Source organism: Limanda limanda, chromosome 12, assembly GCF_963576545.1.
Source record: "Limanda limanda chromosome 12, fLimLim1.1, whole genome shotgun sequence".
Classification (NCBI taxonomy): Eukaryota; Metazoa; Chordata; class Actinopteri; order Pleuronectiformes; family Pleuronectidae; genus Limanda; species Limanda limanda.
In genome coordinates, this window is record NC_083647.1 from 26,241,306 (window position 1) to 26,256,067 (window position 14,762).

The window sequence follows — 14,762 nt, forward strand, 5'->3', positions numbered from 1 at the left end:
TGCCCAGCCACTATCAGAGGAGGAGCGAGATTGGGAGCGGCTGCTCGTCATATCCTTATTCCAGTACCAAGAGGGAGGTACTACGCCTGAGCACCATCGAGGAAGAACCGTGGAAGACTTCCCCTCGTTGTTGACCAATTCTGTTATAACTTCTGTTATAAGATATATCAACCGCCGTCCGTGCGGCGCCACTCGTGACTGTCCGGTGCCGCTAGAGGGCCGGGGGTGTGCTTTGGGTGCCCATTGCTTAGCAGTAACTTTTTATACCTTTTCATTGCTTCTTAATAAATACTTGATTGAACCAAAGCGAGACCGGATGTTCTCACATTTAGGACAAACAAAAACAAAAATGCAACGACACGACGCAGATCGTAAAGGAAGCAGCATCACACAAAGGGTTTCTGGTAAAAAAGTTTTTCATTTTGAGGATAATAAACCAATTAGGTCACAGAGGAGAACAGGGCGAGGGGACGTTAGTTAGTTGGTTAAGCTGCTTTCAGACAAGACCTGTGGCTAAAACTTAGAGAAATGTGTCCAGACTTTCTGTTTCAGACATGAGCAACACAGCAGCAGGTTTTCTGCACAGACTCGTCACAACATCATCAAATCCTCCTCATTATTCAGGTGAGCGGTGGAGCAGCCGGGTGAAGTAAAGTGAGCCGTCATGTGTGAAGCCAGCCGCCCCTCGGGTGTTTGTTGCGAGTCTCCTTGTGGCTTTACGGTAAAACAGCATGTTTGGTTGAAACGCCCAAAAATTACGAAAAACACAACTATATTTTATTGAATTTTTTTTTAAATCTTCATGGCGTATTTGCTCATGTCAATTATCATGTATCCAGACTGCAAATTAAAGGGCAAGTCTGTAAAAACAAAACAATGTATTCATAATGTAACCATATTTGGAAGCTGATTAAAAATATTCCTTGAGAGGTTATGAGTCATTTCCAATGTATTCCTGTTAGTGGTGTCTCTGACTATGCTGAGATACATTATTGTATATTTTTACTGTAGAATAACTGAGGAAATGAAAGGGCAAATCTGTGAAAGTGGCCCAATATACATGTTTGGATGAATTTTAAAGATATTCCTTGCTAGGTTACGAGTAATTTCCAGTGGATTCCTGTTCGTAGAGTCTCTGACTATGCAATATCCACATTAAAATTGAGATGAAACCTCCTGTTTTCACAGACTCATTCCACCTCAACATGATAGAAGACCACCTGTGAGTGTCATCGACATTATATATACATTGGTCCTTTTTCACAGACTTGCTCTTTAATTTTCTCAGTTATTCTGCGGTAAAAACACTCGAAAACGTTTTCTCATTATAGTCAAAGACCGCGGGAACAAGCATATACTCAAAGTCACTTAAAACCTATTAAGGAATATTTTCAATATGCTTCCAAATATGGTTACAATATGAATACATTGGTCCTTTTTTACAGACTTGCCCTTCAATTTGCAGTAAAAATATATAATTTAAATGAACGAAACGCCATGAAGATAACAAAATAAATCAATTGAGAGACTATTACTAAAATATATTTGTGTTTTTGTACTTTTTAGGCACTCCGACTATCTATACCGCTTTACCGTATAAGGCACGAGTAGACGCGCAACAAAACCCTGAGTGGCGGCTGGCTTCCCATATGACGGCTCACTTTACTGCAGTAGCAGCCGGGTGCAGCCATAGATATATATATACACACACAGGCTAGATGTCTCATCCGCGTTGCCGGTGAACTGAGACGAACGTCCGCACATGGCGGCCATCTTGCCACAGGCGACTCGCTCACCGATAACATTGTGTTGGTAGTGGTACATGTACTTTTTAAATATAATTAAATAAAATAATTTTTGATGTATATTTGTAAAGGGAAATCATGTACTAATTTAGAACATTATTCTATTTTTTAGAAAATAACATAATTATTCATAAGTATGCAGTGTCAGAACTACATCTCTGATGTTTATAACAAACTAAACCGTTTAAAAATCGGTTGAAAATTGAGCAAGTTATGGTTATCTGCTCCTCGTCGGATTCTTTTAATCTGAAGTGTTTCCATACAAGAGAAGTTTTTCTGCCCTTGTTGTGGATCAGACGGGGCTGCCCTCCCCCTGCCATTTTCCACTCGTGCTGTTTTTTAAATACCGTCGGTCACCACACACACAACTCGTCTCCTTCACGTTACAGCTGCTTGAGAGTGAGTGCCAGTCAGCTGGGCCGCGTTGAATGCTTTGGGGGAAGGACTGAATTGCGAATGCAATTTCAGAAAAATTGTTTCAACTCGATTATATTAGTTTGGAGATCGTTTGGCCCAAAAATCGAAATCACGATTAAAAATTGATTAATTGCACAGCCCTACGCTAAGGCTATCTTTATTATTGTCAACATGAATATTAAAGTCACCAACAATAATAATTTGATCGGTCTTTAGGACTAGGTTTGGTAAAAACTCAGGGAATTCTGTTAAAAATTCAGTATAAGCCTCAGGAGCACGGTAAACTACAGCAGATATGATTGGCTGTTGGTGTTTCCTGGATTGGTGTAGAAGACTAAGAACAAGACATTCAAATGAGTTGTAGCTGAGTTCAGGTTTAGGATTAATTGATAGACTGGAGTTAAAAATAGCAGCAACTCCACCTCCTCGTCCGAATTCTCTGGGAACGTGTGAATTTAAATGACTGGGGGGGGGGGAGTAGATTAATTTAAACTGACATATTCATCAGGATGCAGCCACGTCTCAGTGAGGGACAATGAATCTATGTTGTAATCTGAGACTAGTTCATTAACTAAAATAGCCTTTGATGACAGTGATCTAATGTTTAAAAGACCACATTTAAAAGTCTTAGTGTCCTGCGTTGTTTCAGAGGTTGTGTTCATTTGTATTAGATTATTGTGTTGAGTTCTCGCTGTGTTATTGTTTAATTTAAATAATTTAATCTGACGGTGGACAGACACAGTCTCTATGGGGTTGTGTGACTGATCCAGAGGGAGCAGAGAAGTGTGTAGCACTGCAGCTCTGCTTCCTGGTCCCAGCTCTGGGTTGTCATGTGATAGACTGGGTAATATTCCTGGATAAGAGAGCTGCTCCATCCCAAGTGGGATGAACGCGTCTCTCCTAACAAGACCAGGTTTCCTACAAAAAGTTTGCCAGTTATCTACAAAGCACGGAACCGTTTACAGGACAGCACCTGGACAGGCAGCAGGTAAAAGACAACATGCGGCTCAACATGTCCTCACCTGTTGTGTTAGGGTAGGGGTCGGCAACCTGCGGCTCCGGAGCCACATGCAGCTCTTCAGCCCCTCTGCAGTCGCTCCCTGTACAGTGCACGTTGCGCATTTTTTTCGTGAACGGTGAACTTAACAAATCAGTTTTCATATGAATGTGAGTCAACGTCACGTTCATGTTCATTTTTTAAAACATCGTTGTATCAGGCCGTCCTGAAATACCAGGAGCGGATGAATGTGTGTGCCTGTGTGTGTGTGCGAGCTCCCAGATAGCAGACACACACCGGCCCAGGGGCTCCGCCTCCCCGCTCCGCTCACTGTCTCACGCCGGGTTCAGCGTTAATAATATCACATACTTTTGCTGTTATCAGCCTACAGTAAAAACGGCATTAAATCATTTTTTTCAAGCATATACTTACTTGTTGCTCCCTCATTAACTGCAACAGCAGCCATCATGTGCTGAGGATCATACAACTCACTGTACTTCTCCACTCCAATTATTAATTTAATGTCATCCATGTTGAAGAACTTCTCCGCTGTTTGCTCCGTTCAAATTACGTATTCTCCAAAAGCCTATGTGGAGAATACGTAGCCCCCCCGCCCCCCACCCTCTTTTTAACTATATGACTGCTTGTGTGGCTGTAGTGGATGGGCAGAGGGGGGCATTTAATAATGTGATTGGTCAAATTAAAACTCCAGGACAACAGAAGGGGAATACACACTATGGGATGCATATTTGATAATTTATATCATATAAAATATGTCATCAATATCGTTTAAAATCATTTTTCAGTGTGTTTCCTGGGGCGATAAGCGGAAAAAATACTCGACGCCAAAACGATCGCTGCACGGCGTCGCTTCCAGGTCCCAGCGTCAGAGAGACAGTGAGATCAGAGCTCGTTCACGTGAAGCAACCGGTCACTGACTCACCGGCTGCTTCTTAACAATGGAAACAGTGAAAACACAGAGTTTCTCTGGTGACAGAGAATCAGCGCCGCAGCTTCTGGATCAGAGCAGAAGCTGCATTTGGTTTGTACCGAGCTTCGGTTTCTGTGTCCGCCTCCGGTCTGACCTGCTCTCACGTTTTGTTTTCAAATTTCATCAACTAAAATATGCGTCACATCCTATTACGTCCCGGTGCTCGTCCCTGCAGGTCGCTAATCTAGAGTTTCCGACTCCGGCCTCTGTAAACTAAGCAGGGATAAATCCCAAAAATAAAAGTCTGGGAGGGAAGTAGAGAGTTTAATTCTGCGTGGACAGATTAGTTTGCTTTCACTGCCAACAATGCTGGTGTACCATAATGCATTGGTGTATAGTAACGGAGTAGAAGTACTTTGTTACAGTACTTAAGTAGTTTTTTTGAGGATCTATACTTTCCTTGAGTATTTTTATTCATCAAGACTTCTACTTTTACTCCACTACATTTAAAAGACAAAATATATACTTTTAGTCCGTTACATTTTCATTGAACACCTCGTTACTCGTTACAAATTAAAATCTGAATATAATTATAATTGTCTGTCATCGCGATTGGATTATCCGGACTGTGCGTGTTTGCGCAAGAACCTGAGGGCGGCACGGGAGATAAGCCATTAGCCGTCAACCCGACTACACCGGAGTAAATCACAATGGCTACATCATCCACCTCATCTATCGCTGATGCTGAAGACACCGCCGAAGAACCAAATCAACCACACCCGTGGCCGTATCTCGCGAACATGTTTGCCTTCGTGGGGATGCAAGATACATCCTATCGAATGAAGTGCCTCTTGTGTCTACCGAGGGAAACGGAAATAATGGCCTTTCAAAACTCTCTGTCGAACCTCAAAAAACACATTCTCAGGTTATGTATTGTGCCAGGAATCAGTGTTAATTTCGTTGACGATAACGATAAATATACGTTAACGCCCCTTTTCCCATGACTAAGACGAGACGAAGACGTAACGAAATGGATCTTTGAAAATAAAAACTATGACGAAATCTATTTTAATTTTCGTTAACGAGACGAAACGAAAATGTTGGCGGTTGACTAAGTCACAACAATTAAAAAAAATAATCGTATCAGGCCGTCATGAAGTACCCGGAGCGGCGAGTGTGTGTGTCTGCGTGTGTGTGTGCACCGGTCCCGAGGCTCCGCCCCCGCGCACTCGCTCAGAGAGACACAGTAGATAAGAGCTCGTTCACATGGAGCAGGCCGGTCACTGACTCCCCGGCTGCTTCTTAACTATGGAAACAGTGAAAACACAGAGTTTCTCTGGTGTCAGCTGCTCTGAGATCAGCGCTGATCTGCTTTCAATTTTTGTTTTCACATTTCGCCAACGCCAACTAAAATATATAGGCTGCAGCTATATGTTTTATTTATTTCAAAATAGGGTACTTCTTATTTCATACATTTCCCACAAATATGGGGATGACTCAAATACATACATACATAGTTCTGCGTTTAATTTATTTCAAAGTAGGCCTACACTACGCCTGTGTATTTTCTTCTCCTCTTCATAAGCATTTGGTTTTTCCCTTTGTTGTAACAGGTAAAAATAAATAAAATGTCAACAGTTTTCTTTATTGTTGTTCTATAATATCATAAATGCAATAATCTACAGATTAGTATAGTATAACTTTATATAAAATTTTATCAGCTTTGTTATCAAATAAGTTTTGCGGCTCCAGACAAATTTTATTTGGGGGAAGAGGGGGCAAAATGGCTCTTTTGATAGTAAAGGTTGCCGACCCCTGCTATAGACCTTTAGGAGGGACATCTAATGGACAACCTAAGTACTGCAAGCTAGACTAGTATGCAGTATTGTAGACACAACACAGGGGGGTCCCTGGACCTGAGAAGGGAAGATAAGGAGTTTAATGTGGCTATTAAATGTGACTAAAACTAGACTAAAATGTAATTTGTTTTTGTCGACTAAAACTAGACTAAAATGTAATTTGTTTTCGTCGACTAAAACTAGACTAAAACTAAGAAGGATAAAAATGACTAAAACTAGACTAAAACTAATATGCATTTTCGTCAAAAGACTAAGACTAAGACTAAATCAAAAATAGCTGCCAAAATTAACACTGCCAGGAATAAGTGCAAAAGTCTCGCTGGTAAAATATTGTTTGCCAACAGAACAGATACAGCTGAGCATTTTACTTAACATGCTTAACATGCGTGTCTACAAAGTAGACACGTGCATGCGGGTCCATGTATGGTCCAAGTGTAGGCGTGCATTCACAAATTGTTGTTTGGATTGCATGTAGCTCATAATTGTTATAGTTCACCACATTTACAGCTATTTGTAGAGTATATTCTTTCTGCTGAATCTATGTATATTCTGTATGTCCATTGTCTGAGTGCAGTTGGTAATTTATTCTCCCATTTATATTCTCTGGCTGCAACATATATTTGCATATCCTACCTCAGTAACTTAGGAAAGATGCAATTCTATTTATATACAATGTCATATATTCATTGGCTGATATCATTGGTAATAACTGTTTACCCTACCCTACTAGTTTAGTGTCAAAATTTCTGCTGTGAAAGGGATATTAAAATGTATTAACAATAACATTCATGTTTAAACAAACTGTAGGCTGCCTGTCATTGTAATAACTGCTGTGTGATGTCTTGAGCATCAAACTGATATTTTTCTCTTCTTTTTTTGATGTAGAGAAAGCATGCAAATCATAAAACCAAATACGAGGAGCTGACAGCACTGAAAAGAAAACGGGCCTAACCAGACAATCAGCAGCCCTGGCCTGTAGACATTTGAGAGGTTCCCATACCTTTGATGTTTTTGCCACTGCACTCAATGACATCCATTCAGAATATGGAATCAGGAACAAAATTGTGAGAACAACCACCGACAACGGTTCCAACTTCCTAAAGGCTTTCAAAGTTTTCGGGGAGGAGACAAACAACAATGAAGTCTGTGGTAATGCAGAACCAGGGGAGGAAGAAGAGAATGAGGGTGAGGAAGGAGTGGAGTTTGCTGAAGTGTCAGAGATCCTAAATCAGAATGATGGCTTGGAAGTTGAGCTCCCAAAGCATCAACGCTGTGTCTGTCATCTGCTCAATTTGGTCTCTACAGTCGATGCTGAAAAAGCAACTGCCAACGATGCATACAAAAAACTGCATCGCTCAGCATTCAGCAAGTGTCATGGACTGTGGAATAAATGTGGGCGATCCACTCTAGCAGCTGAAGCAGTGGAAGACCTCTGCTCCATCCAGCTGCTAGGTCCAAATGCCATCCGGTGGAACTCACTGTTTATGGCTGTGGAAAGGCTGCTCAAGATTCTGAAAGACAAGGGAGAGACAGCTTTGAGAGCTGTCTGCACAGAATTGAAGGTTCCAATGTAAGTTGGGATTATGTGTTGTGTGAATTTGAATTTATAGTAATACTTATGTCATGGCTTTGGTGAATGTCCCTGGTTTGTTACCTATTACAGCAACACCTACATTTATATATCGTTCTTGACCCTTTAGAAAAAATCCAGCATATGTAGTGATCCCTAAGGGGAAATTACTTATCCACTTTTGACCCATCATTACAAATCCTGTTCAGCTTTCAACAACCTTTCTACTACTGCACTCCAGTAGTGGTAAAAATATTTTATCGCCCCAATAAACTGAACCACAATAGGAACCGGTAGACAACCCCAGAATTGGCTACATGATTTACTTTAAAACCTTAGCCTAAAACCTTATAGATTAATAAGCTATTGATTATTTGGATAAAATATTTATACACCGTGGTAAAACACTGATGTTTTGTTTTTTCCGAACAGGTTCAACCCAGTTGAACTCTCTTTCCTAACTGAGTGTGTCACCACCATGAGCCCAGTCGCCCAGGCCATCAACATTCTCCAGGCCGAAACGAATGTCCAGATGGGATGGCTGCTTCCGACTATTACCCTGTTGAGTTCAAAACTGGAGAAAGCCAAGCTCCATCTAAAGTACTGCAAGCCGTTGGTTGAAGCCTTACAAGTGGGAGTAAACAACCGCTTTGGCCACATGTCAACAGACCCTGAATTGGTTGCCGCTGCTATTCTCCTCCCTAAATTTAGAACTGCATGGACAAAAGATATTGCTACAATCAGAATGGGTAAGTCAAATGAAGATGATAAATGTTGACATTTGTAAACGAAAATAATATGTGAATGTACATGAAATCAGGGTTAATGGTATTTCAGCTGTACTAATTCTATTTTGACCCTCCCTGTATTTCAGGAATGGACTACATCAAGGAGCAGATTGCGGATCCTTCCTTGTCAGGAGAAGCCACCAGATCCAGCTCATCTGATGAGGGAGACTTCTTCTCTTCGCTGAAGAGCTCTCACGTTACTCAAGACAGCTCCAAGCAACTAGATGGATACCTGGCCCTTACAGCAGATCAGATGGATGTACTGAAGACGTTCCCTGCTGTCTGCAAGTTGTCTGTTAAGCTGAACACACCTCTGCCTGCCTCTGCAGCCTGTGAACGACTGTTTAGCTATGCAGGACTTGTCTTCAGCCCTCGAAGAGCTCGGCTGGATTCGCGCAATTTTGAGAATCAACTTCTGCTGAAGATGAACCACAAGTTTGTTGACTTTTAATAAAGCACTATGACAAATTAGAGTCATTATAGGCGTTTAACCATGCAACTACACAACCCAAACCTCTACCAAAGTTTAACCACTGCATTGAGTTTTTAGGTCTGCTTATTTCAAAATTGTAAACTTTGGTATAGGTTTGGGTTGTGTAGTTGCATGGTGAAACGGGTCTCAAAATCAGACCTTATCAATCACTGTAAATATAAACAAAAAGGAAAAAAGCACTGTTGGGTTTCGTAATTTTATGCATTGTCAGTTCATGTTCTAAAAGTGTTGCTTTAAGTCCTGTTATATGGCATGGTTGTCATGGCACGGTAACAATACAACCCGACATTTTTTGTTTAAAGTGGTTAAAGTTCTTTGTTAGAAAGTAAGAAAATGTTATTTAATATTTATTTTAAGTTTCATCACTTCCAATTGCACTTGTTCATGTATGAGTTGTAGGGATGGGCATAATTAATCGACGATTGATTAATTGATCATAAAGAATTTCGTCGTAATTTATATTGCTGTCTCAACGTGATGCTGACACGGACACATGAACTCGTGAAGGGTTTCTGTAGGATTTTAATTTCAGCGAGACCTTCAGTAGATCACCGCACTTCACACACAGGCGCTTTGTGAAAATGACGAATCTGCGACCAGCTCTGCAGCCGACCATCAACATCTGGAAAAAGGTAAACATATCGCCAGTTGATATGGCCGCCAGTTAAAGTGGAACACCGGCTCTGGTCCCTGGGATGCAGCTGACTGTGGTCGCTGGAGAATCTGTTTGAACCGTGAGCTGGTGGCTCTTTAATCGTGGGCTCTTTAAGGGGAGCACTGTGCCCCCTCCGGAACGTCACCCACCGCCCTGGGCTCCCGGCTGCACGGGACAGGTCGAGGGACTGCTAGCTAAGCTACGTGCTAAGCTAGGAGGCTCCGCGGCTAAGCTAACTACAGCTAACGGAGCTTCTAAGCTGCGGAGACGAGCTTCTAAGTCGCTGAGCCTCTCGCCTCCATAGCTACCAACACACCACATTTATCACATGTAGCTCTACTGTTAATGGAGGCGGAGGAGTCAGTGAACATGAGCCACTCGGAGCAAGAGGGAGAGAGAGAAGCCATCGCTGCTGTCTCAGCCTGTTAGACTACGAGGCTGAGCTCACACAGAACACAGAGTCACGGAGCACCAGAGAGGAGGGGCTGGTCTGTGTGGCTGTTTAACTACAGACCGGTGATTGTAGCCGGAGTGATGCAGAGAAACAGCTGTTAGCAGAGGAGCTAGTTCACAGAGCGACCAGCGGCTGGTAAACAGGAAATGACGCAGAACGCTTACCGTAATGACGTAATCATAATATTCACTTTGACCAGGAGAAGCTTATCAAATGAATACGAGTAGAATTGAGTTCAGCCTGTTGGTGCGGCCCTCCACAACATGAATCCCCCCCCCCTGCTCCCGGGACTGACCTGCTCTGTGCAGCCGGACTACGGGCTGCATCGCGGCCTCCAGCAGCCTCCTCCGGCGGCAGACCTCCCGCTGGGACCGCTCTGTCCGCTCCACTCGCTCCTCGGACTCGAACAAGGTTTCCTCCAGACCCGCGAGGATCTGCTCTCCCGCCGCCGCGAGCCGCTCGGTGAGCATCGCTCTCAGCTCCGGGACTCGAGCCTTTCCTCCTCCTTCCTCCACCTGCAGCAGGAAGTCTTCAGCGGCAGCGCGGATCCGCTCATGTACCAACACCCGCAGCTGCTGCATGGCGGCCATGTTGCTCCTCTCTGAGGCTCTGAGGGGACAAAGACAGGAAGCAGAGACTCCGAGCTCCGAGCCTGCAGCGACCCCTGCTGGACTAGAGGACGAAGAGGAAGAAGAAATACTCTGTTACAAGTACTTGTTAAACAAGTAGTAAAGTATAAGCAACAAAATGAACTTAACCAATGGTGGAAGAATAAATCGGTTCATTCACTGTGGTAAAAGTACCAGGACAGTAAAGTAATATTCCATTTCAAGTAAAAGTACTAAGACAGTGAAGTAGAAATACTCAATAATTAAATTAAACAAACTCTGACAGTAAAACCAAAAATGAACAACAATTTCTAGGACTGCAAAGCAGCACTGAACGGGCCGAGCACATGCACTTTGAATTGTTGGTTGCGTTTTGCAAACTGCGGCAAAGATAAACGCCTCACTTCCTGCGTCCGTCACGTGACGTTGATCCTTGCCTGCTCATTGCTCATTACAGTCAACACACAAATAGCACATCACACTGTGAACTTTATGAACAATGCACAGTGGAGTTGTGCAGTGGAGTTGGTTTACATCACAGCATCAAAGGATTCATGTTGTATGTCCGCGATACAGAACATTGTGTTTTAATGGCGTGTAATTAAACTTTGACGCCACGTCACGGTCACAGCGTGTGACGAAATATCGATCTTTGAGTGAGTTTGTATCTCCATCTTGTTGAGATGACACTCATCTCAATTTGAAGTTGATCTGATGTAAATCACATTTTTTCACGCGTTGGATCCATTCACACACAATAGATTCAGTAAAGGCATCAGTGTTTATTTCCCCATATAATCTGTATTTTAACAATAAAAGAAATCCCCACTCTCTGTGGATCTGAACACTGCAGCTGGAGAGACTCATGAGGACATCATGAGGACATTTGTGAGGACACACTGACCTCTAGTGTTGAGATCACATCAACACACCCAACCTCAACAGAGAAGCCTCTTGTTGTCTCTCTCTGTTCTTTGACCTCGACAGGAAGACGTGAAGGAGAATTCTGTTTATGTTCCAGACCTGTAACTCAACTGTTTTGCCCGTGGACACTTCAGCCCTCAGGTGGGAGGAGCTGGGGTTTGAACCGACAACCTCCTGGACAACTCAGTCCACTTCCACAATAAAGTATCCACGAAGTTTCTAAAATATTAAGTCCTGAGAAATTATCCTTTTCAGTTTGATTTAACTGTCCCTTCCTCAAAGGAAGCAACAACAAAAGGGACATTGTGCTTTTACTCTGAAGACAAACAGGAAGTGATTCTATGGATCTTGTTGCCTCGACAGACACAGAACTAATAACAATAATCAAATCATATTTTCTGGATTTTGAAGAAGTAACTTGTGAACGATGCTCAGTAATGTATCTGTACGAGTGTTACGTAAATGAACATGAACGTATGTTTTCAACGTGTTTTCCTGCTTCAGGTGCCGGTTGCACACACAGACACACACACTCTTAACCAAATACACATTATTCATTACTTCTATGAATGTGCAGAAACAGATGCTTGATGAGAGAGAGAGAGAGAGAGAGAGAGAGAGAGAGAGAGAGAGAGAGAGAGAGAGAGAGAGAGAGAGAGAGAGAGAGAGAGAGAGAGAGAGAGAGAGACTGGTTGAAATCATCGTCTCAACCCACTGATCCAATCAAATTGACTTCAAACATCATTTAAAGAGTTCAACAGTTCCTGAAAAGACAAAGAAATTAACAATGTTAAAGTGCTGCCCTCACTGGGACCTGAACTCTCCACCTCTGAGTCTCTGAGCCTCAGCTCTACTCACTACACCACTTCAAAAGATGATCTGTACCTTTGAAGTGTTCATTTAAACATCTCACTGTCTCCCTTTCCCCCAATGGCCCCTCCCCCTGTGTACCTCACTAATGACTGCAGGTGTGACAGAGAGCGAGGGACAGACTGCACTTTAGGAGAACGTCCCGAACGAAATGCTCTAATTAAAAATCTATAACTCCTATCCGTGAAATGAAAACACCGTGAGAATCACAAGAGTTGGACAAACAAGAACATATCTATATTATTGTTTCGAGTCAAAAAATTAGGCCTTGCGAGCAGTTTAGAAACGTAGTTCTCATTCCATAAATCTCCTCCGAAAATTATCATTGGATTCAATGAGTGGAGAAATTATCTCCACTCTAATGCCGACATCAAACAAATACTTGTTACTCAAAAACTATAAGTCCTATCAGGAAAATGGAAATATTTTGAGAATCACAAGGCTTGACACTACAACAAGATATATGTTTTATTCGTAAGAACTAAGAAATGGAGCCATGGGAGCGATTTACATTTTATTCTTCAGTTTTAACCTTTCCAGAAATATCGTCAAAATTAACATGGGCCCCAATGGGAGAAGATTTGGAAAAATGTTCCTTGATTTCTCGTGGCGGATATAATTTCTGGTCCGAGAGATTGGAGAGTGACATGTCTGCGAAGGAAACAATCTCACCACCTAAAATATCTAAAAGTCATGTCTGAGGACCTCCGTTTGGGGATTTGAGAGCAGTTTTAGTGACGAAAAAAGGTTCATAAAACACTAATTTTCCAAACAAACCTAACCAAACAAATTAAGAAGACACTTAGAAACATTACACCCCAGTCACATGCATGCGTTCTTTTTGGTTGAGCTTTATCATCTTTGTAACAAAGTGATTTTAATTGAATACATTTTTTCTCTATTATTGAAAAAGTACAGACTGATAGGACTGTAGTGATAAATGTCACCAAAAGTACTTCAATTATGTTGAATTAAAGCAAAGTTATGGCACTATTTTTTTAAATAAGCGACAAATGTCACAAAAAGGATTTTTCAAACAACTTTTTGTCAGAAATTCATGAAAGTGTTGTGGATTTAATGTTCATGTGTATGTTATGTAAATACACATGTTAAACTTGGCCCATATTGTTGGGGCGGGGGAGCGGGTGGGGAATGAAAAATATTTTAGACCCAAAATGGGGCATGACAGAAAAAGTTTGAGAACCAATGGCCAAGGGGGTGTGTTAAAACGTGTTTGTTTATCCTTTAAGAGAAGATGAACCGAACCCAGTTTACTCAAAGTATTTATTTAGAAAACAATGAACAGGTTACAGCAAAGCAATGGGCTTCCAGTACATTAGTCGTATTAGAGCGCCATGAACATCCGGCGCCTGTCTACTTTATAGCAGTAGATCTTCGTTCCTCCTCCTCGGAAGTGCGCAGGAGTAATCCATCCTCCTGGCTTTTGGAATACGGAAGTGAACAGGAAGACACTCCCAATGACGTTCCTACTGTGATGGGAATTTTAATTCCCTGGTGATCAATATCAAAGTTTTTAATTAATGGTCAAGAAAACAATTTACAGAGAATAGAGTTGAATACAAACAGAGTTTCTGAGTGAACACTTGGCCAAGCGGTTCAGAGCTTTCAACACCACTACAGGTATTGAAGGTCTGACGATTTGGATGAGAGGAAGGCTGTCTTAAATACACAATCTGACGTCACAACATCATCTTCCCATATCACGCGGAACATCACAAGTTCAGTGGTTGGAACCTATCAGAGAAGAGGCAACAGTCACCCTCCTCTCCTGAGGGAATAGACATTTGGAACATCAAATAGTATCAAGTTCATCCATGGCCAAACAAACAGACATCTACTGGTATCAGGCTGACGCAAACATTACTTAGATTTTATAGCGGTGTTCTTTAGGTCATTCCACCTGTACTTTGAGCATAGTTATGTGAACAACATGTAATTGTAACATTTCAGAAGAGAACAGTTAGATTTTATTAATTTCTGTGACACCTACTACTCTGATAGTTGCTAGGCAACCTGTTTACTTCAAGAAAGGCCTTCACTCAGCAGATGCCATGACGGGCAAAAGGTGTTTACAGTTGGAGAAAAGATTATTATGTTTTCTGCTTCATCAAAACAATCCTGACCGTAAACATTCGCAACAACTGAACCCAAACAATGTCATACTGACTTTGCCCCAGAAGGAACAGCTCCATGAACTCTGTCTGATGTTGAATACAGCTAAGGAAAATTATGCTTTAATACAGAACGAGAAATGAGAACAAGTGAAACATTCATTCTTAATTTGTAGATTAAACCCTAGGAAGGAAAAGGTTATTATTAAATCATTTGTACCAAGGCCTTATGTCTAGCTAAAACTACTTTTATCTTCAT

The 14,762-nt window shown here is 41.9% G+C and overlaps 1 protein-coding gene across 1 annotated transcript in view; it reads right to left on the bottom strand.

The window, feature by feature from the left end:
• The window catches only part of LOC133015130 (zinc finger protein 850-like), a 44,051-nt gene that overhangs the window by 9,069 nt on the left and 20,220 nt on the right, over positions 1-14,762 (bottom strand). Inside the window, exon 5 of the mRNA XM_061082267.1 lies at positions 9,844-9,849. Within this exon, the coding sequence (XP_060938250.1) occupies positions 9,844-9,849 (6 nt within the window). The remainder of the gene's footprint in view (positions 1-9,843; positions 9,850-14,762) is intronic.